The sequence below is a fragment of the Psammomys obesus genome, unplaced genomic scaffold (genome assembly GCF_907164565.1).
Source record: "Psammomys obesus unplaced genomic scaffold, mPsaObe1.curated_primary_1811, whole genome shotgun sequence".
In the NCBI taxonomy this organism is placed as follows: Eukaryota; Metazoa; Chordata; class Mammalia; order Rodentia; family Muridae; genus Psammomys; species Psammomys obesus.
Genome location: NW_026586550.1, coordinates 6,957,816 through 6,983,515, shown reverse-complemented (window position 1 = coordinate 6,983,515; position 25,700 = coordinate 6,957,816). Strand labels below are relative to the sequence as shown.

The 25,700-nt window shown below is 42.9% G+C and overlaps 1 protein-coding gene across 1 annotated transcript in view; it reads right to left on the bottom strand.

Annotated features, from left to right (window-relative positions):
- Nucleotides 1-25,700, bottom strand: part of Svopl (SVOP like) — a 52,272-nt gene that overhangs the window by 12,880 nt on the left and 13,692 nt on the right. The window contains exons 4-13 of the mRNA XM_055602036.1: nt 21,849-21,920; nt 20,423-20,547; nt 18,778-18,841; nt 13,714-13,839; nt 12,275-12,403; nt 10,970-11,043; nt 8,435-8,646; nt 5,406-5,517; nt 2,953-3,034; nt 1,889-1,978 (exon numbers count right to left, since the gene is read on the bottom strand). Coding sequence (XP_055458011.1) covers nt 1,889-1,978; nt 2,953-3,034; nt 5,406-5,517; nt 8,435-8,646; nt 10,970-11,043; nt 12,275-12,403; nt 13,714-13,839; nt 18,778-18,841; nt 20,423-20,547; nt 21,849-21,920 — 1,086 coding nt within the window. The remainder of the gene's footprint in view (nt 1-1,888; nt 1,979-2,952; nt 3,035-5,405; nt 5,518-8,434; nt 8,647-10,969; nt 11,044-12,274; nt 12,404-13,713; nt 13,840-18,777; nt 18,842-20,422; nt 20,548-21,848; nt 21,921-25,700) is intronic.

Sequence of the window (25,700 nt, the reverse complement as noted above, 5' to 3'; positions counted from 1 at the left end):
AATAATAATAATAATAATAATAATAATAATAATAATAATAATAATAATGTAACACAAGGTAGTTGAAGCTAGTTCCAATATCCAAGCACAGCAGTGTGCATCTTGTTGATACACAATAACATGAAGAGAATTAAACTATTTCCTCCCCAGGAATATAGACTCCAAACAAAGGCAGTGCAGGCTGCCCCTATAGAATGAAACAAATCTGAGCTTTGAACACACAGGAAAAGAACCCTAAGAGAAGCAAATGGCCTGTCTTGCAGAGCTGACGATGATGCCTGTGTGGTCATTAAAGATGGTGTTCTCAACAGGAATGATGCTGCTTCCTTGGCAGTCCTCCTTTATATCTCATCTTGTCTAGATCAGTAAACCCTTACAGCTGTTATTCACTTTAACAATAAAGGACTCATCTGTGCTCACAAAAATAATTTCTTTTTTTTAAGATTTATTTATTTATTTTATGTATATGAGTGCTCTATCTGCAAGTATACCTGCATGCCAGAAGAGGGCACCAGATCACATTATAGATGGTTGTGAGTTGCTTGTGCTGGGAATTGAATTCAGGACCTCTGGAATAGCAGACAGTGCTCTTAACCACTGAGCCATCTCTCCAGCCCCCCAAAATAATTTCTTAATGAAAAATATTTACTGAGTAGCACTTGGCCTCAATTGTTATCATTATTATATGATAGCTCTCAAATTGCTGTCATGTATGTCTCGATTCTTTGCATTTGAATAGTCTCATCCTCAGGGAAAAAAAACACCTATGCAAATATACTGTTATTCATCTCTATTATAGAACATGGGAGGCACAGGAAAGATGAGCTAGAGCCACCAGGAATTAGGAGCCCACTTAGTGTCCAGGATGCCAAGCAGAGGAGACCCCTTGGGCCTCAGGAGTCAGGCCTCAGGACTCAACCCATGTTGTGATCTTTTCTGACTGCTACCAAGTCCCCTCGAAACAGTGAAGCCTGTAGCATAAATAGTTCTGGTTGCCTGGGAAGATGCTACAGGTGACTGGGAGGCTCCATCCCCACTGAAAGCTGAAAGAAAAAGCTGGCCTCAGTGTGCCCACAAGGGGATGGAGTAGGTGTTTTACTCCCCTCTCTTACTGGTAGGCTGTTCTCTGAGACAGATGAAATAGGGAGAAAAGAATTTTAAAAGGCAGCAATGCAAGACAAAAGTAGTGACCATTTTTAAGACAGGAAACACTGTCAGTAGAATTAAAAAAAAAAAAAAGTTTGCAGCCACAAAAAATTCCTCTGTTAAAAGACAGGAAACTAAAGTGAATAAACTGTAATTAATATAAAAAATTAAAATTGAAAAAAAAAAAAACGTCTACTTTACCCACTGACTGTTTTTCACAGAAAATGCCCCACTCCTATGCTCCCAGATACAATTGTTTAAAGCTCTGGCTCTTTATTATGTGGTGCAGACATGGACCAGCTGGACTGGTTCCCAGCTAGGCCCCACAGCTGGTGAAGCTCTCCAGGACACAAGGCCCATTTACTATTTCTGCAGCAGGAAAAACTGACAAGATGGTTGTTGTGGCCAAAAGAATGACCAGAGCAGAAAACAAATGGTAAATCCCTCCATGACCCCATGGGCCGCTGTATTTTAGCCTGTGTTATCTGTTTCTTCCCCCCTGAATTTTATCCCAGTGTGTCCAGACGTCCCTCGAACCTCAGCACCACCTCCTGGTGTTGAGGCTCTGCCTTCCTGTTCTAGCCCCCGGTGGTCACCTGCTTTTCAATAGTCCATCCTGGCTGACAAGTTCCACAAGAGATAAAACTTGAGAATTAGGACCTCCAGGCCACTCAATGCTCATGTTCCCCATTGTTTCCCCCCTCCCTCAGGTTCAGTCTCCTCACATGCCCTTCTTGGATACCTGGGATATAAATGGTGCGACCATTGCTCCGATGCGGCACAGGGAGCCGCTGGTTCCCATCCCCAGTGCTCGCATGGGGGTGGGGTAGACCTGCAGAGGAGAGGCACAGAGAACACCCATTGGTGATGGTTCTTCTCAGGGTTTGCCTCTTCCCTTTCCTCCCTGGTTCAGGTTTCTGTGTTTGTAGAATACATGGATGGATTTGGGGGCAGGAGATGCTCATTGACTTTGACAGTTTTGAATTTTAAAAAAGTTACATTGATTTATTTCTCATGTGTGCACAGATAAGCATGCATTCCTGGTGCATGTGTGGATGTTGGAGGACAGCTTACAGGAGTCAGTGTTGTCCTTCCATCACGTGAGTCTCAGGGATTGAACTCAGATTGTCATGTTGGGTAGCAAGTATCTTTCCCCAGTGGGCCATCTCACCAGCTCCATGGTGGTTAATTTTTATTGTCAAAATATTTGGTTTGAGAATTACTTAAGTTGGTAAAGGGCAGATACATTAGACCTGCCCTAATCAATTGTTTAATCTATTAATGGACTCAAATTTTGACTATACTACTGGAAGGTGAACTCAGGAAGCCTAGTTAGAAGAAGTGGTTACTGGGCTGTGTGCTTTTGAGGGTGTGTCTTAGCCCAGGTCCCTTGGTACTCCTCTTTGCTTCCTGACTGCTATGAGGTGACCAGCTTTTCTTTCCCACACCCTTCGACCATGGTGTCTCAGCTACAGACCAAACGTAAATCAGCCAGCCATGGACCAGAACGGAAACTGAACTAAAAATAGACCTTCCTTCCCCTAAGTTATTTCAGGCATTTGTCATAGTGGCAAGTTGGAATAACAACTGGATTTTGTAAGAAAGGAAGGAGGTCCTCTCTTTCAGAGACTGGATTTCAATAGACTGAATTTTCAGAAAGGGGGAAATCCATATCAAACCCTCTAGTGTCCTTTTCATAGAATGTCTTAGGAAACTTGTCAAAGGTCAACCCAAGTCAAGGATGCACTAGCCACAGGTTGGAAGCTCACCTGCCCTGATGGAGCCACACCGTTTCCCATTGCTCACCTCAGCAGTGTAAATGTAGATGGTGTTGAAGTTTGCTGCCACCAGGGCCCTCAGCATGAAGAGGAAGCCAATGAGACCGGCACTAAAGAGGAAGCAGAGGAAGTTATAGCGGGAGACACAGAGGACCTTCCAAGACACGGCCTCACAAAGCTCTGAGCCTTGGCAAGGTGCTGCTCTCAACTGGCCTCACTGGGACATCCTAAAGCCAGTTTCCTCACAGTCTTCACTTAAGCGGGGCGCTCAGGCCTTGATGCTTCCAGGCATGCCTTGGAAATGGTATTTTATTAGTATGATTGCTTTGGCTGTATGTGTATGTATGTGTACCGTGTGTATGCCTGGGAGGTCAGAACAGGAAACTAGATGCCCTGGAACTGGAATTCAGGTGCTTGTGAAACACCCTGTAGGTGCTGACAACTGAACTTGGGTCCTCTACATGAGCAGCAAATGTTTTTATCTACTGAGTCGTCTCTTTAGCACCCTCTTATATCTTCTTTAAATCACTAAGTTGCCTACCGTCCCTGGAAATATGAGAATGCTTTGTGTAGACAGTTACTTGCTATTGTTTAAGGAAAATGTCATGCAGAGAACAGGAGACTGTGTGGTGCCAGGTGCAACTAGCACATCTACAACAGAATTGCTGTACCTAAGGCCCATTGTGGTTGAGGGGTCAGAAGGATAGCAGGGAGTCTGCTGTGAAAGAATGCATCCTAGAAATGTCAGCTACGCTGCACCGATCATGGCTCCCTGAACAATACCTAAACAATGACACCAATGGACATGCTAACAAGGAAGAATGCTCACAGGGCCTCAGTTCTAGACAAAGAACCATAAGGAACCAGGGAACACTGAGAGCAGCATAAATGATCTTCCCCAGGGAAAAGCTACTGGGGGCGGGGGGGGCGAAGGGGCATTGGTTATCCAATTCCAAATGGTTAGCCTTAAGATCATAAACACACAGGTAACATTTTAGGGACTGAGCAGGTTGTATTTATGTATTTAGGAGTGTGTGTGTGTGTGTGTGTGTGTGTGTGTGTGTGTGTGTGTGTGTAAAAACAAAGGAAAAAAAGGCCATTAAAAAGAGAGCAAGGGGACACATGGGAGAGATTTGAGGGAGGAGAGTGAAGGGGGAAATGATATAATTTGAAAAATTTTTTTAAATCATAAAAAAGAAACAATTCATAAATCTAAAGAGAGAACAATGCTTAGTTAGGGTTTCTATTGCTGTGAAGAAATGCCATGACCAAAAGCAACATGGGGAAGAAATGGCTTATTTGGCCTATTCCACATAGTAATCCATCACTGAAAGAAGTCAGGACAGGAACTCAAACAGGGCAGGAATCTGAAGGCAAGAGCTGATGTAGAAGAGGCCATGGAAGGGAGAAGCTTACTGGCTTGTTTTCCCTGGCTTGTTCAATCTGCTTTTAGTTGTTTGTTTGTTTGTTTGTTTGTTTGTTTTTACAAGCTTAAGACTATCAGTCCAGGAATAGCACTACCCACAATGGGCTAAGCCCTCCCCAATCAATCACTAATTAAGAAAATTCTCTATAAGGACTGGAGAGATGGCTCAGCAGTTAAGAGCACTGGTTGTTCTTCAAGAGAGACCTGGGTTTCATCCTCAGTACCCAAATGGTAGCTTACAAGGATCAGAAGCTCTAGATCCTAGGGATCCAACACCCTCACACAGATATATGTTCAGGCAAAACACTAATGCACATAAAATGCAAATAAATCATTAATAGAAAGAGAGAGAGAGAGAAAGAAAGAAAGGAAGGAAGGAAGAAAGAAAGAAAGAAAGAAAGAAAGAAAGAAAGAAAGAAAGAAAGAAAGAAAGAAAGAAAGAAAGAAAGAAAAAGCCCTTACAGAGGCATTTCCTCAGTTGAGGTTTCCTCCTGCCAGATGACTCTATCTTGTGTCAAGATGACATTAAACTAACCATCATTCATGCTTTATAAAGATGCAGTTTGTTTTCACTGTCTGGGATGAACCTTTTTTTTTAATTTCAGTCCATGTTTGGTTGTCCTGTAGGTGTAGAACTCACAGATCAATAGTCAACCATATATTGTTGCTCAGGTCCTATAAGATTGCAAATTTTGGGACGATACTTGTTATCTATTTTCCAGCCCTCAGATATATGTTGTCTGTGTCACTGGACTAGTTGGTGTTGGTCCAGGTAATTTGGTTAAAACTAGGGCAGTTCTCCAGTTCTCCCAGAAGCATTACATAAGGAGCCTAAACTAGTGGATAAAATGAGCACCCCAGTACTGCACATCCCACGAGAGCTGAAGAAGGCACAGCAGAGGAGACAGAAGGGCCTTAGTCTAACCCACAGCCTGTTCTCTACTCTCCCTTGTGAGATGACATGTCTCAGACTCCACTGGTCATCAAAGGTCAGAAAGTCCTGTTTTGGCAGCCACTTCACATCACTTGTGTAGAATCAACTGAAGAGTAAATACCTGGACGTGCAGATATTGAGGAGAAGGAAAAATAAAGCCGTGCATCCCATGGTGATGGACAGGCTCAGTCGTCTGCCCAGAAAATTGATGCCCAGGATATTTAAAGGGTTCACTAGAAAAGCAAACAGCAAACACAAGCGGTGACACCTTGGAGCAAAAGTAGTATCCATAGACACCAACAGGGACCCGTCCTGTCATTTCATAAGGAAGCAGCTACCATAAAAAACCCAGGCACACTGTCCTGTCAAGACAGGGTTTCTCTGTATAACAGCAAGAGCTGTCCTGGATCTCAATTTGTAGAACAGGCTGGTCTTGAACTCAGAGATCTATCTGCTTCTGCCTCCCAAGTGCTGGGATTAAAGGTGTGTACCACCACTGCCTGGCCATAAAGGCATTAAAATTTATACATGTATATATATATACATAGTCTCTCTACATAGTCATGACTGTCCTAGAACTTACTGTATAGGCCAGACTGGCCTCAGATTCACAGAGATCCCCCACCTCTGCCTCCCAAGTGCTGGAATTAAGTGTGCCACCATGCCCACTTTTATTTTATTTTTTGCTTACTCTACCATAAGGTCTAATGTTAAACTACCAGTTTGATAGAACTAAATGTAATATACCATTATCTGTTGAATTTAAGGCTCCAATGATTTTTTTTTTTTTTTTTGAGAAAATGTTTCACTATCTAGGCTTGTGCCACCAAACTTGGTTCAGGGCCATTGACTCCTTTTATTTATTTAATGTTTTGAGACAGGGCCTCAAACTCAAACCCCTGGCCTCAAACTCAGCCAAGGATGACCCTGAATTTCTGATATTTTTGTATCCACTTCCCAAGCAAAGGGATTACAAGCACACACCACTACACCTGTGGTGTAGTTCATCCAGTCCTGGGGATTTTGCGCATGTAGACAGGCAAGCACTCAAGCAACTCGGCCACATCCCAGACACACTGGCTTTTATGAGCCATCATTTTTGTCAGGAAAAAAGAAACAGTGCTGCCAACTGAAATCCAATTGTAAGATAATCCCATTTTAAAATTACTATATATCTTGACATCCTTCTCCAGGGTTTATCCAGGTAAATAGATGGAACTAGAAAAGATCATATTGAATGAGGCAACCCAGATCCAGAAAGGCAAACGCTACATGTTCTGTCTTATCTGAAGTTTCTTGCTGAAAATCCTTAGCTGTGAGTATATAACCCGAAAAAACTGCCAAAGCCAGGAAGTGAAAAAGAACTACTGTGGGAAAAGGACAGAGAATAGAGATGGAAATTCAGTTATATTTGATCTGAAGGGAGAAATGAGAAAATGGAGGGGGGGGTACTTATCAGGGAGACAGGCTAGAGAGGTGGCTTAGCAACTAAGAGTACTTGTTGTATAAAATGGCCTGGATTCCATTCCCGGGACCCACCCACATTATAGCTCACAACCATCCACATCTCCAACTATAACTTCTGACCTATGGGAGCACCATGCAACACATGGGTGCACATACATACAGTCAGGCAAAATATTCATACGCATAAATAAAATATTTTTAAAAAGTCACAGAAAAATAAAATCATTAGGGAGGTGAAGAGAGATAAATATAGAAGGAAGGGAGAGAATGATATAACAGTAGGAATATCTGAAAAACTCCTAAGAAAATATACTATTATCTATCGAGCTAAAAAAAAAATCTAAAATACATGTAAGTCAGTGTATCAATGCACATATATAATTTAAATGAAATTTTTCCATCTGGGCTGACAGTGCTCCCCCAAGAGCTATAAACTATTTAACAAAACCCTAACACCAGGCATGAGAAGCCCTCTTTTTAGTTGCTGGTCAGGATCATACAAGAGACTATCAAGTAGTACAAAACAGGTCAGAGCATACCAAATTTAGATCATAGAAAACATTATGGGCTCTACTGTTTCTCTTGGTCACTTCTCAGAGGTAGGAGATAAGTCCCGCTGAAGACACCGTGCACTTCAGACACAGGGCCCAGATCTGACCTGAAAGCCTCCTTCCTGATAACCAGCTTTCATGGCACCAAAGGCACCATGAGGTTCCAAAACAAGAAAGCAACCAATAGTCCGTTCCTACCCAGCTAGGATGCCTTTGAATCACAATAAAGACAGCATGGCACAGTGACCCAAATAGTGCAGTAGTGGCATGCATGCCTTGGCAGTAACCAAAAACTCTCTAAAATGGACTTAAGGCCCACTCGACAAGATGGAACTCATGCCTGACACTGGAAACCTACCCAATTATCCAGGGTTGATGAAGTCATGGATCTTAGAGGAGAACCTATAACCACCACCTCTCTAAGCCAGCCTAATCCCTAACTACACTATAAATATTTATCCTTATATCCACAGATGAGTGTAATCTTCACCCCTCATCCAGGACATGTCTCTACAACAGATAGAGTCTGAAAACCACAACCAATCAAAATGCAGAGTTGTGGAGCCCAGTTCCAATGGATACATCTACAAAACACTCCTGCACCTAAGGCACAAGGAACCTTTTGAAAGAGGGGCAGAAAGAGTGTAAGAGCTAGAAAAAAAGGAAGTTTGCTGTTATAATAAATAAATAAAAATAAATCAAAGAAAAAGAAAAAACAGATACTGTAAATTTGAGAGTAGGATTTATAGGGAGGGGGGAAAGGGGGATCTTTTCATTTGAGACAGTTTCTCACTATGTATGTAGTCCTGGCTGGCCTGGAACTTACTATGTAGATGAGGCTGGTCTAGAACTCACAGAGGTCCACCTGCCTCTGCTTTCCTAAAATTGGGATTAAAGGTGTATGCCACTACTCCAGACTAAAAATGTACCTTGGAGTTGACATAATGGAACACTTCAAAGCTTTGCTTTTTCAGGCCATCCTTCCAATGGCCTAAACCCAGAGCATAGCAGTGTGTCTGAAGAGCTATGGAGTTCTGCTAGGCAGTACCCTCACTATGGAAGCACCACTTCTCTTTGATCCTGAGATGCAGCGACCCTGCCTGAAATAGGGAAGGTACATGGACAATCTTACAAGCAATTTCTCCAAGTGTGCTGATAATCATGGTCCTGTAGTCAGAGGGTGCAAACAGGTGGCAATAGCAAGGGCCCAGACGCTCCTCTGAGTCCTTTGTGGTTACCATCACCTCTGTGTCTGACTCTGGCTTCGAACCACAGACCAGATCCCGCTCCAGCAACTCAGCACTGGCCAGGATAACCCCGTAGTAGGCAAAAGAAATGCCCAGCCTGGAAGTGAGAAAAGAATATCATTAGAAAAGCTTTTACCAGGCCTGGGGGACAAGAAGAATTATGACAGGCAGGAATAAGGAGAGTGGTCTATGTAGAAGGAAAAAAGAAAACAGCCCACACAACAACAGCATCTGAAGAGAACTTTGGAGAAACAGATGTATGCATTTCTGTTGGACATAAACTTTGAAATAGAATTACTGACTCCTAAGATGTATATATATATCTGACACTGATACCTCTAGACAGGGTTCCAAAATAGGCAGCTATGTGTGGAATGTTCCAGTTACTTTGCATCCTTGCAAGCCCTTGGCACAGGCAGTCTTTTTAAAGATCTGTTTTTATGTTATGTGTGTTTTGCCTGCATGCATGTATGTGCACCATGTGTAACAGTGCCCTTGGAGGCAAGGAGAGGGTGTTGGATCTTGTAGAGCCAGAGTTAAATGGTTGTGAGCCATCATGAGGGTACTAGGAACTGAACTGGGGTCCTCTGAAAGAGCAGCCAGTGCATTAACTGGTGAGTCATCTCTCCAGCCTGGTGGTGGTCTTCACCGTAGCTACTCTTAACCATTATTGGGTTTATGAGACTTGTAGGGTTTTAATTTGCATTTTCTTGGTGACTTTAAACATGTTTTGACATGTGCTTCACATTCACAGTTTGGGTGTCATACCTATTCAAACCTTTTGCCTATTTCTGAACTCAATTGTTGGGGCCAGAGAAATGGCTCAATGGTTAAGAGGGTTTGCTGCTCTTCCAAAGGAACCAGAATTGAGTTCCCAGCACTCATGTTAGATGGCCCACAGACACCTATGACTCTAATCCCAGGGATTCTGCACCGTCTTCTGGCACCCTTGGCCAACTGTACACATGTGAAGTACAGAGAAAGACACACATATTCATAAACTGATAAAAATCTTAAACTTGGTTGCCTATCTCACATACCACATCTCACACACACACACAGAGAGAGAGAACAAAATGCGATACATGTGTATGTATATATATTTCAAATTTCTTCTAGTTGATAGCTTGCCATTGGGCTTCTCATATTATATGGCACAGAGAGACTAATTTTTGTTTGTTTAAGAGGGGGTTTTGTGTAGCCTAGGCTAGCTTCACACAGGTAGATGACTGAACATTTGGTCTCCCTGCCTCACTTCCTAAGTGCTGACTTTATAGGAATGTGCCACCAAGCCCAGCTCCAGAGATGCTGATTTGACGTAGTAAAAGTCACCAGTCTTTCCTGTATATTAAGCACCTTTCTGAGTTCTACTTTGGAATCCTTTGCTAACTCAAGGTTAAGGCTGCAAAGAAACGAAGCACAGAGAGGCCCTCAAAAGGCTGCCCCACTGACTCTGTCATTGGTGAGGTCAGAGGATCTGTCTCTGTCATAGCGTAAACAGAAAGCCCAGACCCAGGAAGTGAGCATGTATAGTCATGGGAAGAGCTGGAAAACTATTGTAGAATATTAAGGTTTCCTTTCTCTCTTTACAATGTTATCATTTGGTGGTGGGAGTGAGTAAGGTGTGTGGTACTAGAAAGACAAGACATTGAGGGATAAACTATTTGATGTCCCATGTGTATTTCCCCTAATAGCTTTGAAAGTGGATTTACAGTAGTCTCCTTTCTCCATAAAGGATCCATTCTAAGAAGCTCAGTAGGCACCGCAGATCATACCATGATGCCTTACATGTAAGTTCCTATACAAACTAACAAAACGATTTACAATAATAAAAGTCACATGTAGGAGCTGGAGAGTTGGCTCAGTGGTTAAGAGCACTGGCTGTTCTTCCAAAGGACCTGGGTTCAATTCCCAGCACCCACATGGCATCTCACCACTGTCTGTAACTCAAGTTCCAGGGGATCTGACACCACTACACACATATACAAGCAGACAGAACACCAATGTACATAAAACAAAAATAAATAAATCATTTTAAAAAGTTGTATGGACATGCGGTCTCTCTGTTGAAGAAGTCAAAACATGTATGATTTTTGGGCTTTAGTTAACTATAGAAACAGAAATCATGAGAGGCAAAGTAAAAAATAAAATGTATTTGTGGGACTACTCAACCTTCATGGGTTTCCTCCAAATACCTGTTTGAATTTTGGTTGGTTGGTTGGTTTGGTTTTGGTTTTTTCAAGATAGGATTTCTATGCATAGCCCTGGCTGTTCTGAAATTCACTACATAGACTATATATGGCCCTGAACCCAGAGATCCTCCTGCCTCTGCCTCCTGAGTGCTGGGAATAAACGCATGTGCCACCATACCTAGCATACCTGTTTATTTAACATTGGCCTTGTACTACGTATGTTCTTACCATATAATCCAGATCTGTAATGTGGTCCGAAGATACTTAGAATCTAGTAGGTCTGCAAATCTTCCTCTTTTCTCCTGGGAAAATGAAAAGGTGGGGACAGAGTACACATGGAGGGCTAAGGACATATTTGTCTGGTATTACTGATCATATAAATCAAGAGTCACACGAGAATCTGGTGTGGTGAGATCATCCCTGTGCGGCTCAGTTCTGAAGCACCCTCCCAACCAAGTCCAGAAGACTGAAGTGTTAAACACCAGGCCTAGCGTCTGGACAATAACTCTTTGTTAAGAGCACAGACTGCTCTTGCAGAGGACCAGTTGGATCCCAGCATCCTCACGGCTCACAACCATTCCTAATTCCAGTTCCAGGGGATCCAACCCCTTTTCTGGGAGCTGGGGCCACTGCATGCTCGAGGAGCACAGATACATATGCAGGCAGAACCCCCAAACATACAAGATAGCATTTAAAAATAAAAAACAAAAAACCTGGCCCCGGATAGTGGATCCAGTCACTGAAAATATACTTGACTATAGGCGCTCTGCTCAGCTGGTAGATTAATCTACAGAAGTATCACAATTAGAGAGAATTTGAAAACCAATGAAAACTTTCAGAGGCTGGGCTTATTTGTCACAATGAAGTCTACTGCGTACTGTACACACACACATACACACACACACACACACACACCTTTAAAAAGTAAGAGACAGGCTGTCAAGATGGCTCAGCAGGTAAAGGCACTTGCTACCAAGCATGATGACTTGAGTTCAATTTCTAGAACTCACAAAGTAGAAGGGAACTGATACCCACATGCATGGTACATCCACACCCATACCCACAAACATACACATAAATCAGTATATGTTATAAAAAATACTTCAAGCAATAAAACTAATCCATGAGCAAAATACGTAAACTATATGCTAGTATGCAACAAGAGAGCTGAAAAGTTTCTGAAGAAAACTGGCAGGCTTTATGGAAATACCTTATCAAAATGAGACAAAGTCAAGACAAGAAAATAAAAATGTGGAAAAAAAAAAAACCTCTCATGTTACAAGCCATGAAGGCAAATTACATGATTAGTTCTGCAAGGTAAGAGGCATTTTTTTGTGTGTTTTATAGATGACAAAAATTAAGTCAGGTAATTTACCAGAATTACAGGGCTATATGGCAGAAAGGAGCTGAACTAAGTTCCACCTCTAATCTGCTCTTTGTAGGTCAATCACTCTGCCTCCAGGAGCCAGACTAGAGAGCACTGGTTCCCTTCTCTCTGAACTACTGTGGAGGATGACCCAGGTGTGAACTCACCAGGATGGGCTCCACCAGCTGTCCCTCTGGCATGACTGAGCGGTTCATCTTGGCAATGCTCTCCAGCGTGTCCAAAGCAGCCTTTGTGTTACCAGTGGAGACATTGAAGCGAGCAGATTCAGGGATAAACTGGGCACAGATTACAAAGAACATCAGAACTACCATAGAGTTTAAGCGATGCTGTTATTACTACTGCATGACTTATTCAGTCCAAGGGTGCCCCCACCCTCATAGGAGGGGTGGCACGCTTAAAGGCACACAATACATAAGGCATTCTGATGAATTCAGGCTGACTTGGAAATTTACCTCTAGGGAGGAAATCTAGAGAACATTGGACTAAAGCCAAAGAATGGACTTTAGATATTTGAATAGGATATAGATTTTTTTTTTAACAGATACGTTAAATATTCAGTGGCAGGTCTTAGATTCTAGGCTTGAAAACAAGTCATATATAACAAATTCCAGGCTGTATTTGAACCTAGGCTTTAAGAACACCCAATGATGGTATGTGATTGGCTGAGAAAGCAATAAAGTCTTAGTCTACAACCAAAGAAACAGGGGTCTTCCCATAGGAAGCTACTGGCCACACAGCACCTGAGGAGTCTAGATGTGATTCTTGGTGGTGGTGGGTACATGCTGAGGATTAACCCAAGGACTTGAAAATGAGATAAGCATTACACCATTGAGCCACACTCCCAAGCCAGGGATGGGAGGGATGATTCCGAACAACAGAACTGAAGACAATGTTCCTCTGAGCTTCTACAGAGGAGAAAAGGGAACCTGGCTCTGGGACAAGCCATACGAAAGATGCGTGGAGGTCATGATCTTTTGCTTAGTGTGAAGAAGAAAGGCTTGGGAAGTTATCTAGCCTTAAAAAACACTTTAGAAGATAGCTGGTGAGACGACCCCTAGAAATCTATGACCGAGTCACAGACTTTCTAAAGCTGGGAGTGTTCCCATGGATTGAGATTTGGAATAAATGACTAATCAGGAGCCTTCTCTTCTTCCATTCTCTACCTTTCTTCTCCTTTCTCCCTCTCCACTCTTCCTTTCTCCTCTCCTCTCCTCTCCTATTCCTCTTCTTTCTTATGAATCCCAGGATGGCTTCAAATCACTTTATAGCTGAGGATGACCTTGAACTTCTGATCTTCCTGCCTCTGTCTCCTGAGTACTAGGACTACAACAAGCACATGCTACCTTGCCCAGTTTATGCTGTGCTAATGACCAAATTCAGAGCAGCTTCAAGTATGCTAGGCAAGCACTCAACCAACTGAGCTACATATGTCCTCACAAGTCAAAGTCAGACACACGTATTCATATACACAATTAAGAATAAAAGTGAACTTTTTAAAGAGGCTAACATAAAAACTACGTTTGTGGGGAAAAGAGCTCCATGGTCCAACAGAAAGGTACCAGAGAGGCAGTTTCAAAAGCATCACCTTGAAGGCCATGATGAGGATGATGCCAGGGATGGAGGCAATGCGGATGAGCCAACGCCATCCAATGGTGGGGATGACCACAGAGGCCAGGCTGATGATGAGCAGGGAGCCAGCAAGCCAGAAAACCTGGTGAGAGAGACGTGAAGCATGACTGTTTCTTCTGTCCTGCCTCCTTGACATTTCCCCCTCTCTGAAGCCTTGGAACCTGTCCTTTTGTATGGTGTGTGGGAAAAGGGAGTCCTGAGAGGTAACAATGGGGTCCTTCTTCCAGGATTGCTCCTCTCATCTGAGGACGTGATTCAATTCCATGGCTCAGTGTGTTTTCCGTAAATTGTTTGTTCTACCTTAGTTACAGAAAACCTGTCAGCAATATCACTGGAGTTTAAACAAAACAACAAGCCTAATATCCTGGAGGTCTTCAACACTGATTTTGATTTGTTTTCTCGCACAGATAATACAATCCCCATATCATAAGGGGGCATAAGAAAGGCAGGGAAAACTCTCTTCTCCCAGCTCTCTGTCAACATTTTCTTTTCTCAGGAGGAACTGACATAGTTTACTCTGTTTCCTTCCAAACCTCCTTCAGACACGGCATTTTGATTCTTTTTTTAATCAAAAATACCCTGTAGTATATGCAATGCCTCACACTTTGCTATTTATGCTTATGACTTTGATATCAAGTAACATGGTTCTGCTAGTCACAAATTATTAATAGGATCATTCCTGTTAGCCTGAGCACTCCTACCCATTTAAGATGAAAAATAATGTTCACCCTATCTCCCAGACATAGAAAGAAGGTGGCATTTTAGAAGATCCTTTGGGGAGCCAATTAAGGGGTGGCTTTTAAAAAATATTTGTTATTAGTTTATATGTATACATATTTTGCCTGCATATATGTCTATGTACCATATCTGGTGACTAAGGAGGGCAGTTGGTGTCAGATCCCTGGAATTGGAGTCACAGATAGTTATAAGCTGCGAAGCTAGTGCTAAAAATCAAACCCATGTGTTCCAGAAGAACACCAGTGCTCTTAACCATCAAGCCATCTCTCCGGCCCCAAGGGAGGATTATCTTATTAAAGATTATTTCACCAAAAATCGATTATATCAGAAAGTGATATGGCTATCAAGAAAATAGAAAATGTGTGGAAAATTACTTGGGTGAAGAGGCAATAGATATAGCTGCTGTATAAGAGTGACAGTTGACTGTGGCATTGGCATGGATCTCAGTAGTAACAGGGCAAAAGTTGTTTTTAATGCATATGGCACACATTTTTTAAGATAAAAGTGGCAAGGTTTGTTGACGGACACTTGGACTATGGGTCCATGAATTGGGGATGAGCTAGCAGAGTCTGGCAACTGAATAGGCTGAGGTAAGCTCCACTATGGCCCTTGCACTTAAGCTCAGGTGGCAGAAGGTGAGCAGCTTGCTTTGACCAGGAATAAAAATATTGATGTCAGAAGTATCTAGAGAAGGTGGAGAGGCAAGTTCTAAGAAGGTTGCACTCAGAAGGCAGAAGGCAGAGGCTGGTGGATCTCTAAGTTTGAGGTCAGCCTGATCTACAGAGGTCCAGGACAGCCAAGTGTAGGCAGTGAAGAAAGCCGTCAAAAACAGAAAGCTGGTTGAGGATGTAATTGAACAAGGAATCAATGTTCTAGCCCCAGCAAGCAGTGGAACTTGGCAGCTTCTGCCACATGGTTCTGGATTTAGAGTCAAAGATAAAAGAAAGGGGTTGTGGAATCTCCCTCCATGACTAAGGAAAGCCACTGAGGCCAGGCGTGTGTCATGGGTATCCCTGCATGGAGGCCAAGAGAGGCCATTTTATATGAAGGTAAAGCCTAGATTGTGGTGGAGACTCCAAGAGGTTAGATATGCCAGAGCCCTGTGATTCTGGCAGAGGAAATCTACTAAAAGGAAGTGGAACCAGCCCAAGAGAGGGAAGTGTGTAGCAGTCAACAAAGCTGAAAGGAACTGGAGATCTGAAGAGCATTTTGACATGAGACATAGAAATGCAGAGTTTGGTGTTTGCTCAGCTGGTTTTCAGTCTTGCTTTGGTCCAGTATTTCCTCACTATGCTTTCTTTCCTCCCTTTTGGAATGGTAATATATATCTTGCACCATTATATGTTGGAAGTATATGATTTGCTTTTTGCTTTTGATTTTGTGGGGGATTACAGTTAAGACACTGACATGAATCTCAGAGAGATTGAAACTGTTATATAGATTATGGGAACTTTTGGAGTTGGTCTAAATGCATTTTGCATTATGATACAGCAGTAAGTCTATGGGCAGGCAATGTGGGAGTTTGAATAAAAATGGTCCCCATACATCTATAGGGAATGGCAACACTGAGAGGTGTGGCCTGTTGGAGTATGTGGCTTTGTTGGGGGAGATATGTCACTAGGGATGGGCTTTAAGGTCTCAGAAGCTCAAGCCAGTTTTCTTCCTGCTACCTGCTAAACCAGATGTACAACTCTGAGCACACTGTCTGCCATGCTTTCCACCATGATGATAAAGGGCTATCCTCTGAAACTATAAGGTAGCCCTAATTAAATGCTTTTTCTTAGAAGAGTTGGAGAAAGGGGAACCCTCCTCCATTGCTGGTGGGAATATAAACTTGTACAACCACTTTGGAAATCAATCTGGCACTTTCTCAAATAATTAGGAATAGTGTTTCCTTAAGATTCAGCTATAGCATCCTAGGCATATATCCAAAATATGCTCAAGTATACAACAAGGACATTTGCTCAACCATGTTCATAGCAGCTTTATTCATAATAGCCAGAATCTGGAAACAACCTTGATGTCCCTCAACTGAGAAATGGATACAAAAATTGTGGTACATTTTCACAATGGAATAACTATGCAGCAATTAAAAACAAGGAAATCATGAAATTTGCAGGCAAATGGTGGGAACTAGAAACAATCATCCTGAGTGAGGTATCCCAGAAGCAGAAAGACATACATGGTATATACTCACTTATAAGTGGATATTAGACATATAATATAGGATAAAATCTGTACACCTAAAGAAGCTAAGCAAGGAGGAGGACTCTGGGTAAGATGATCAATCCTCATCGAGAAAAACAAGCAGGATGGACATCAGAAGAGGGAGAAAACAGGGAACAGGACAGGTGCCTACCACAGAAGGCCTCTGAAAGACTCTACCCAGCAGTGCATCAAAGACTCATAGCCAAACTTTGGGCAGAGTGCAGGGAATCTTATGAAAGAAGGAGCAGATAGAAAGACCTGGAGGGGACAGGAGCTCTACAAGGAGAGCAACAGAACCAAAAAATCTGGGCCCAGGGGTCTTTTCTAAGACTGATACTCCAACCAAGGACCATTCATGGAGATAACCTCTGTACAGATGTAATTCATGGCAGCTCAGTGTCCAAGTGGGTAGGTACCCTAGTAAGGGGAACAGGGACTGTCTCTGACATGAACTCAGTGGCTGGCTCTTTGATCACTTCCCCTGAGGGGTGGGGATCAGCCTTGCCAGGTCACAGAGGAAGACAATGCAGCCAGTCCTGATGAGACCTGATAGGCTAGAGTCAGGTGGAAGGGGAGGAGGACTTACCCTACCAGTGGACTAGGGGAGGGGCATGGAAGGAGAAGAGTGACAGAAGGTGGGATTGGGAGGGGACAAGGGAGAGGACCATAGCTGGGAGACAAAGTGAATAAATTGTAATAAATAAAAAAATAAATTAAAAAATTTTGAAAAGAGTTGCCTTGGTCATGGTGTCTCTTCACAGCAATAGAATCCTAACTTGAGGACCCTCTAAGATATTGTAGTGACCCTCAGGTAAATGGCCACCAGCTCTCAGTTCAGGAAGGTGTTCTTGGATTTTAATACATATTTTTGGAGACAGTAAGAAGAAAACATTGGTAGAGTTATCCATCCCTTTCTGCAGGATTCACATTCATGGATTCTATATCCATGGTTTTGGTCAACTGAGTATGGAGGATATACAAAAACAAAACAAGTCTGCACTGGACAACTGTATACCTATAAAACATTGATTAGGCAACTCATTTGTAAATGAGTGAAAGTATACAGTATCTGGGATATATGAAATATGACACCATATTCTATAAGGGACTTGAGAAGCCACAGATTTTTGTATCCTCTGGGATCCAAGAATCAATCTGCCATGGATACAAAGGTATGTCCACATATAGGCAGCCAAGGAGCAGACTATACGACCTTAAGGAGACTTAAGAAGGACGCATGTGCAGAAACCTGCCACCATACCGAGCAGAACACTGACCGCTTAGTGTTGAAGTATAGAGTTGCAGACACTGTGAATTAAGATACATTCCTGGTTATGAAATAGTGAAAAAACCTGGAGATTTTGAGCTACCGTTGGGTTTTTCCAGTTTTGTTGTTGTTGTTGTTGTTTTGTTTTGTTTTGTTTTTTTGGTTGCTGTTGCCTAAATTTGGTGTTAAAACAAAAAACAAACAAAACCAAAAAACAAATGCAACACAATCTCCTGTTTTATTGCCAAAAAAACCTTAGTGAAGGCCATCTTTTTTTCTGGGTATCCCTTGGAGTTGGGACTTTAGGGTCTGAAGGCATCAAAACTAGTCCAGGGGAACAAGATTGTTAAGCTTCTGATGACCTCTAGTTAATAGCCAGCCACGATCTGTGGAGGACCCTGGAGAAACAGCTGCTGCCAAAACCCAATCATGGTGCCTTCCTCCAAGTAGGGACAGTGTGATCCTGGAGACACCAGCATCCTTGAAAGAGAGATGGGGCACCAAAAAAGGGTAGGATGGTAGGTTCTGTCTCCCTTCTCTGGAGTCTCAGTGAGGTGGCTTTCCTGGGTGTTTGTCATTCTAGTGAATCTGCCCACTGGACTATATCCTGGCTTTTGGAGAAGGCTATCACTGCTGGTGGCACAAGTCCCCAGCTCAGAAATCCTTCAGACTGGACCTCTGGCATCAGATATACTTCATGCTTATTATTTTGGTGCCAAAATAATAGGCAGAGTCAGGTGGAAGGAAACCCACATGACCTGTTCTTTCAGAAGCATTAGGCACCTCAGAGTCCCCACTTTACCTTACCTGAGACAAAGGCAGCATGTAGCCTCGGTATTTTGTGGGCAAAAATTCAGTCTTTATGATTAACCTGTACAAGAAGTAGGGAAACACCGTGATTTTGTTTTTAGAAAACCAGCGACTTCCCTTTAAAGAATCACAAATGTTCACCTCAGTGAAGACATTACAAGCATAAAGGGAGGCTGGAAAGATGGCTCAGTGGATAAGAGCTCTTGTATGGAACCTGTGTTTGGTTTTCAGAACCCATGTGGTACTTACAACCATCCTTAATTCCAGTTCCAAGGGATCTGACATCTGTGGGCACCAGGCACTCACAAGGTACACACACACACACACACACACTCACGCTCCCGTGCAGCAAAGTGCTCATACACATAAAATAAGTCTAATGTTTTTAATTAAAAGAGGAGCTCATTGTATATTCAGCTATAATTGTCACAGTGACTTTCCACAGCAAGAAGCAGTGAGAAATGAACTTGCAACTGTTCCTTTCCTGTCACTTTGCTCTCACGGTCATTTTAAATGGGGACATTAGCCTTATTTCTTTGTTCAAGAGAAGCTTTGGAAAATGGGTTTGTCAAATCTAATCTTATTTTTTAATGTAAACATACCTAAGAAATCAAACCTCAAGAAAAGGTAAAGAATGTTCACTGATGACTGTGCCTCAGGGTACCCATGAGGGGGCTGGCGGGGGGAATAGCCTGATGGGCTCTGTGAATTTCTAGGTGGCCCATAACTGGAACATCAACACAGCAACACTCACACCCAAACACTGAGACCCTCCACACTTACTTAGCGGCAGGAGACAGACACATTAAACATTTTCAGGATTTCTCACTCTGCTTCGCAAGTTCTTTCTGGTATGGGTTTTTTGTTAGTTTGTTTTTGTTTTTTTAATCCAAATACTTTTATTTTATTTTAGTTGTGTGTGCGTGCATGCACGTGTGCACATGAGTGTAGCGTGAAGGTAGCGGAGGAGACCAGAGCCACCACATTTCCCCTGCGGCTGCTTTGAATTAGAGCCCTCTGCCAGAGCGGTACATGCTAGCAACCCCTGAGCCATCTCTCCAGTTGTGCATACTTTAAACTATAAGGCAATGGCACTTTGCAATGGACAGTTGTTCCCGAGTGCCCTCAGCTGCTTGTATTTGGCCCCAGGGTAAGCTATCTCTTAGCCCCTTTGAAATGAGAGGGATTGACAGGGAACAACTCCATGGAAGGGCAGGGATGGGGAGAGTGCCACGAAAGAGTGCACAGGAAAAAGGCCAAATCTACGTGCCTTGACCCCCCTTCCAACCCGAGACCTTGACCATGCGTGTGGCAAGAGCTCCGCCACTGAGCTACATGCCCCAAACTGGACTAACATGCTTCACTGCTTAATATAGTCGTGTGTGTGTGTGTGCGTGTGTGTGCATCTATCTATGAATCTTTGCCCCATACACACACTGTGTATGTGTGTGAATGTGTAATGCGTGTCTGTCTCTGTCTCTCTGTCTGTCTGTGGCTATGTGCATGTGTATCTGTCTCTGCCTATCTCTCTTCTCCCTTCCTTTCTCTCTCTCTCTCTCTCTCTCTCTCTCTCTCTCTCTCTCTCTGTCTCTGTCTCTCTGTCCACATTTCTCTCCAACAGACCCTCTGGAGCAAGTCTTACCCTTGTGCATGGCCAGATACGCCACAGCCTACCATGGTCCGCAGAAAGACAAACCAGACATAGGAGGGGGAGAAAGAGGTCAGTAAGGAGAAGTAGGCTCCCCACAGGAACGAGAGCAGCAAAATCTGCAGCAAGGAAAGAACACTTGTTGCAAGGACCTGCCTGGGGAATGAAGGAGTCTTTCTGACACCTCCAGAAGTGGGCATTTCCCCTGCCTGACATTCACTTCTCTGAGAAACTGAGCCACAGCACCTGCAGGTTTCTCACAGTCTCCACTGGCACAGTCCAGGCCGTTGTCCTGACTGAAAGCCCCTTTACTGTGTCTAGAGTGTCCACCCTCAGAGGCAGCACAGAGCAAAGCTCTGCCCTCCCTTCTCACAGGGCTCTTAGGAGGACAAGGAGACCCTGTGTTGGAAAGACGATACAAAGCAAACTTGAAGCATTGCTTTTGCTTATTTGTAAGAACAGAGGTTGATAGTGTGAGCTACAGTTCCCAGGAAAACTGCAGCTGTGCTGACAATTTTACAAGCAGGCTGACTGCTGAGGACTGTGACAGTTGGACTACCGCAGATCCAGAGCCAAGTTATGTGAGGACAACGTTAGCTCCCTCAATAGCCATTTTCATCTACCTCTCTATCCGATCCAACGGCCTAGTGTTTATAAGGTCAAGCCTTTGGATTACATTAATCTAACAGGAGACTTGTTTTCACTGTCCTTAAACTAAAACTGTTATCAGATAGCATCTTAGCAGAGATTCCCCTGCTTTTCTATACACCACCAATCTAATGCCCCCAACCAATGTATCTGATATTAAATAGCAAGACCAAGTTGGAATGTTACTTTAGTTTAGGTTACTACGGCTTTGATGAGGCACCATGACCAAAGAAAAGTGGGGAGGAAAGGGTTTATTTGTCTTACTCTTCCACATCATTGTTCATCATCCGAGGAAGTCTGAACAGAAATTCAAACAGGGCAGAAACCTAGAGTCAGGGGCTGATGGAGAGGCCATGGAGGGGTGCTGTTACCGGGCTTGCTTCCCATGGCTTGCTCAGCCTGCTCTCTTACAGAATCCAGTATCATCAGCTTGGGGATGGCCTTCCCTCATCAATCACTAATAAAGAAAATTCCCCTATGGGTCTGCCTATAGCCCAATCTTACTCAGGCATTTTCTCATTTGAGGTTCCTTCCTCTCTAGCTTGTATCAAGTTGACATAAAACTAGCCAGTAGAAATATGGTATTTGGGGTAACCTGAATGTGTGTTCTTGTGGAACACAGTCACTTGTGCTTGGATCCTGAATAAGCCATCTCTTACCCCCTTTGAGGTGAGAGGTGTTGACCTGGGGCAAATGCATTTAGGGGCAGCAATAGAGGAGTACCATAAGGACTGCAGGGTAAGAGGAGGCCAACCTACATGGCTTGACCTACCTTCCAGCGGCCATATCTGTCAGCCAGGAGACCAAAGAGAATGCTGGACACCATGTAGCCAAAAAACACCATCTAGAATCAGGATGAAGAAAAACAACGCTCTAAGCAAAGTACACCAGTAAGCTGTATGTTTGCTGCATTAAGCAGATAGTCATCCTAACTAAAATCTGGCTGGATTTCCTAAAGCACTCTGGGCTCAGGGAAGACAGAGAGACCCCTGAGGTCAGTATCTATACTTCTTTTACAACCTTGCCTTACCAACATGACCCAGGTGGAAACGGGTCCACGGAGCAGGGAACCACTTTCCTTCTCCCAGACACTGGCCTCAGCTGTGCTCAAACCCAAGCCATGACATTTCCATTGTGACATGAGATCTATTTACACCTGCTATGTCTCATTCCAACAAGCAGCTGCCACCAAAGCACCCTTCCTTTGTATCATCACAAATAAATACAAACTTGAAATGAATACCGGAACTGATCATCTACTTACAGATTTCTCAAGGCCTGGGGCCAGGGCTCAGTTGGAAGAATGCTTGCTTAGCACACATAAAGCCCTGGGTTCCGTCCCCAGTCCCACATAAAATCAGGCATGATGGTTCATGTCAGTAATCCCATCACTCTGGATATGGAAGCAAGATGGTCAGAAACTTAAGGCCATCCTTGGGTACATAGTGTATTGGGGGCCAGCTTGGGGCTACACGGACACAGCGAATCGTAGTTGGCCTGGTCTAGTTGCCTTGAGAGTTATGCATCCTAGGTTTTTCAGGTTAGAATCGTGGCTGCTGGGGCACTATGTGGCTTTCACTGAGGCACTCCCTCAGAAAGAGGAGCATTCAGGCCACCTATATGTCTGCCCTCCCTAGAAGTCACTGAAGCATATAGAAGTTGAGCAATTAGTCTTTTTTTTTCAAGTCATTTGCATTTTATTCTTTACATGCAATGGCAAAATCTTTTTTTTTAAATTATACTTTATTTACTTTGTATCCCCCCTCTAGTTCCCTCCTTCCTCCCCTCCCAATCCCTCCCTTTCTCCCCTTTCTACACACACTCCCCTCTCCAAGTCCACTGGTAGGGGAGGGTTTCTTTTTCTTCCTTCTGATCCTAGTCTGTTAGGTCTCATCAGGAGTGGCTGTATTGTCTTCCTCTGTGGCCTGGTAAGGCTTCTCCCCCCTCAGGAGGAGGTGATCCAAGAGCAGGCCAATCAGTTCATGTCAGAAGCAGTTCCTGTTCCCATTCCTATGGAACTCACTTGGACACTGAACTGCCATGGCTACATCTGTGCAGGGGTTCTAGGTTATCTCCATGCATGGTACTTGGTTGGAGTATGAGTCTCAGGAAAGACCCCTGTGCTCAAATTTTTTGGTTCTGTTGCTCTCCTTGTGGACCTCCTGTCCTCTCCAGATTATTTCCCACTTCTTTCATAAGATTCCCTGCAATCTGCCCAAAGGTTGGCCATAAATCTCAACATCTGCTTTGATAGTCTGCAGGGCAGAGCCTTTCAGAGGCCCTCTGTGGGAGGCTCCTAACTTGTTCCCTGTTTTCTTCTTCTTCTGATGTCCATCCTCTTTGCCTTTCTGGATGGGGATTGAGCATTTTAGCCAGAGTCCACCCTCTTGATTAGTTTCTTTAGGTGTACAGATTTTAGTAGGTTTATCCTATATTATATGTCTATATGAGTGAGTGAGTATATACCGTGTGTGTCTTTCTGCTTCTGGGATAGCTCACTCAGGATGATCCTTTCCAGATCCTACCATTTACTTGCAAATTTCATGATTTCCTTGTTTTTCATTGCTGAGTAATATTCCATTGTGTGTAGATGTACCACAGTTTTTGTATCCATTCTTCAGTTGAGCGGCATCTGGGTTATTTCCAGCTTCTGGCTATTACAAATAAAGCTGCTATGAACATGGTTGAGCAAATGTCCTTATTGTGTACTTGAGCCTCTTTTGGATATATGCCTAGGAGTGGTATAGCTGGCTCTTGAGGAAGTGCTATTCCTTGTTGTCTGAGAAAGTGCCAGATTGATTTCCAGAGTGGTTGTACCAGTTTAATTTCCACCAGCTGTGGAGGAGGGTTCCTGTTTCTCCACAACCTCTCCAGCATGTGTTGTCACTTGAGGTTTTGATCTTGGCAATTCTGATGGGTGTAAGGTAAAATCTCAGGGTGTTTTGATTTGCATTTCCCTGATGGCTAATGACGTTGAACATTTCTTTAAGTGTTTCTCTGCCATTTGATATTCCTCTATCGAGAATTCTCTGTTTAGTTCCATACACCATTTTTTAATTGGATTACTTGATTTGTTGCTTTTCAACTTCTTTAGTTCTTTATATATACTGGATATTAGCCCTCTGTCAGATAGAGGGTTGATGAAGATTCTTTCCCAATCTGTAGGCAGTCATTTTGTTTTGATGACAGTGTCCTTTGCTTTACAGAAGCTTTTCAGTTTCATAAGATCCCATTTATTGATTGTTGATCTTAGAGCCTGTGCTGTTGGTGTTCTTCTGTTCAGGAAGTTGTCTCCTGTACCAATGAGTTCTAGGGTCTTCCCCACTTTTTCTTCTAACTGATTTAATGTGTCTGGTTTTATGTTGAGGTCTTTGATCCACTTGGACTTTAGTTTTGTGCAGGGTGATAAGTATGGTTCTATTTGTATTTCTCTACATGTAGACATCCAGTTAGACCAGCACCATTTGTTGAAGATGCTATCTTTTTTCCATTGTATGGTTTTGGCATCTTTGTCAAAGATCAGGTGTCTTTATGTGTGTGGTTCTTTTTCTGAGTCTTCTATTCAGTTCCATTGATCCACCAGTCTGTTTCTATGCCAGTACCATGCAGTTTTTATTAATGTTGCTCTATAGTACAGCTTGAGATCAGGGATGGAGATACCTCCAGAAGATCTTTTATTGTAGAGGATTATTTTAGCAATTCTGGGTTTCTTGTTATTCCATATGAAGTTGAGAATTTTTCTTTCCAGGTCTGTACGAATTGTCTTGGTAATTTGATGGGAATTACATTGAATCCATAGATTGCTTTTGGTAAGATGGACATTTTTACTATGTTAATCCTGCCAAGCCATGAGCATGATAGATCTTTCCATTTTCTGATATCTTCTAATTCTTTCTTCAGAGACTTGAAATTTTTTTCATGCAAGTCTTTGACTTGCATGAAATTTTTTTCATGCAAGTCTTTGACTTGCTTGGTTAGGGTTACATCATGGTACTTTATGTCTTTTGTGGCTATTGTGAAGGGTGTTGTTTCCTCAATTTCTTTCTCAGCCCTTTTGTCTTTTGTATACAGGAGGGCTACTGATTTTTTTGAGTTAATTTTGTATCCGGCCACTTTGCTGAAGATGTTTATCAGCTGTAGGAGTTCCCTGGTAGAATTTTTGGGGTCACTCATGTATACTATCGTGTCATCTGCAAATAGTGATACTTTGACTTCTTCCTTTCCAATTTGTATCTCCTTGATCTCCTTAAATTGTCTTATTGCTCTAGCAAGGACTTCCAGAACTATGTTGAAGAGATATGGAGAGAGTGGGCAGCCTTGCCTTGTCCCTGACTTCAGTGGAATTGCTTTAAATTTCTCTCCATTTAGTTTGATGTTGGCAATAGGCTTGCTGTATATTGCCTTTACTATGTTTAGATATGTGCCTTGTATCCCTGATCTCTCCAAGACTTTAAACATGAATGGATGTTGGATTTTGTCAAATGCTTTTTCAGCATCTAAGGAGATTATCATGTGGTTTTTTTTCTTTCAGTTTGTTAATATGGTGTATCACATTGATGGATTTCCATATATTGAACCACCCCTGCATGCCTGGGATGAAGCCTACTTGGTCATAGTGGATGAT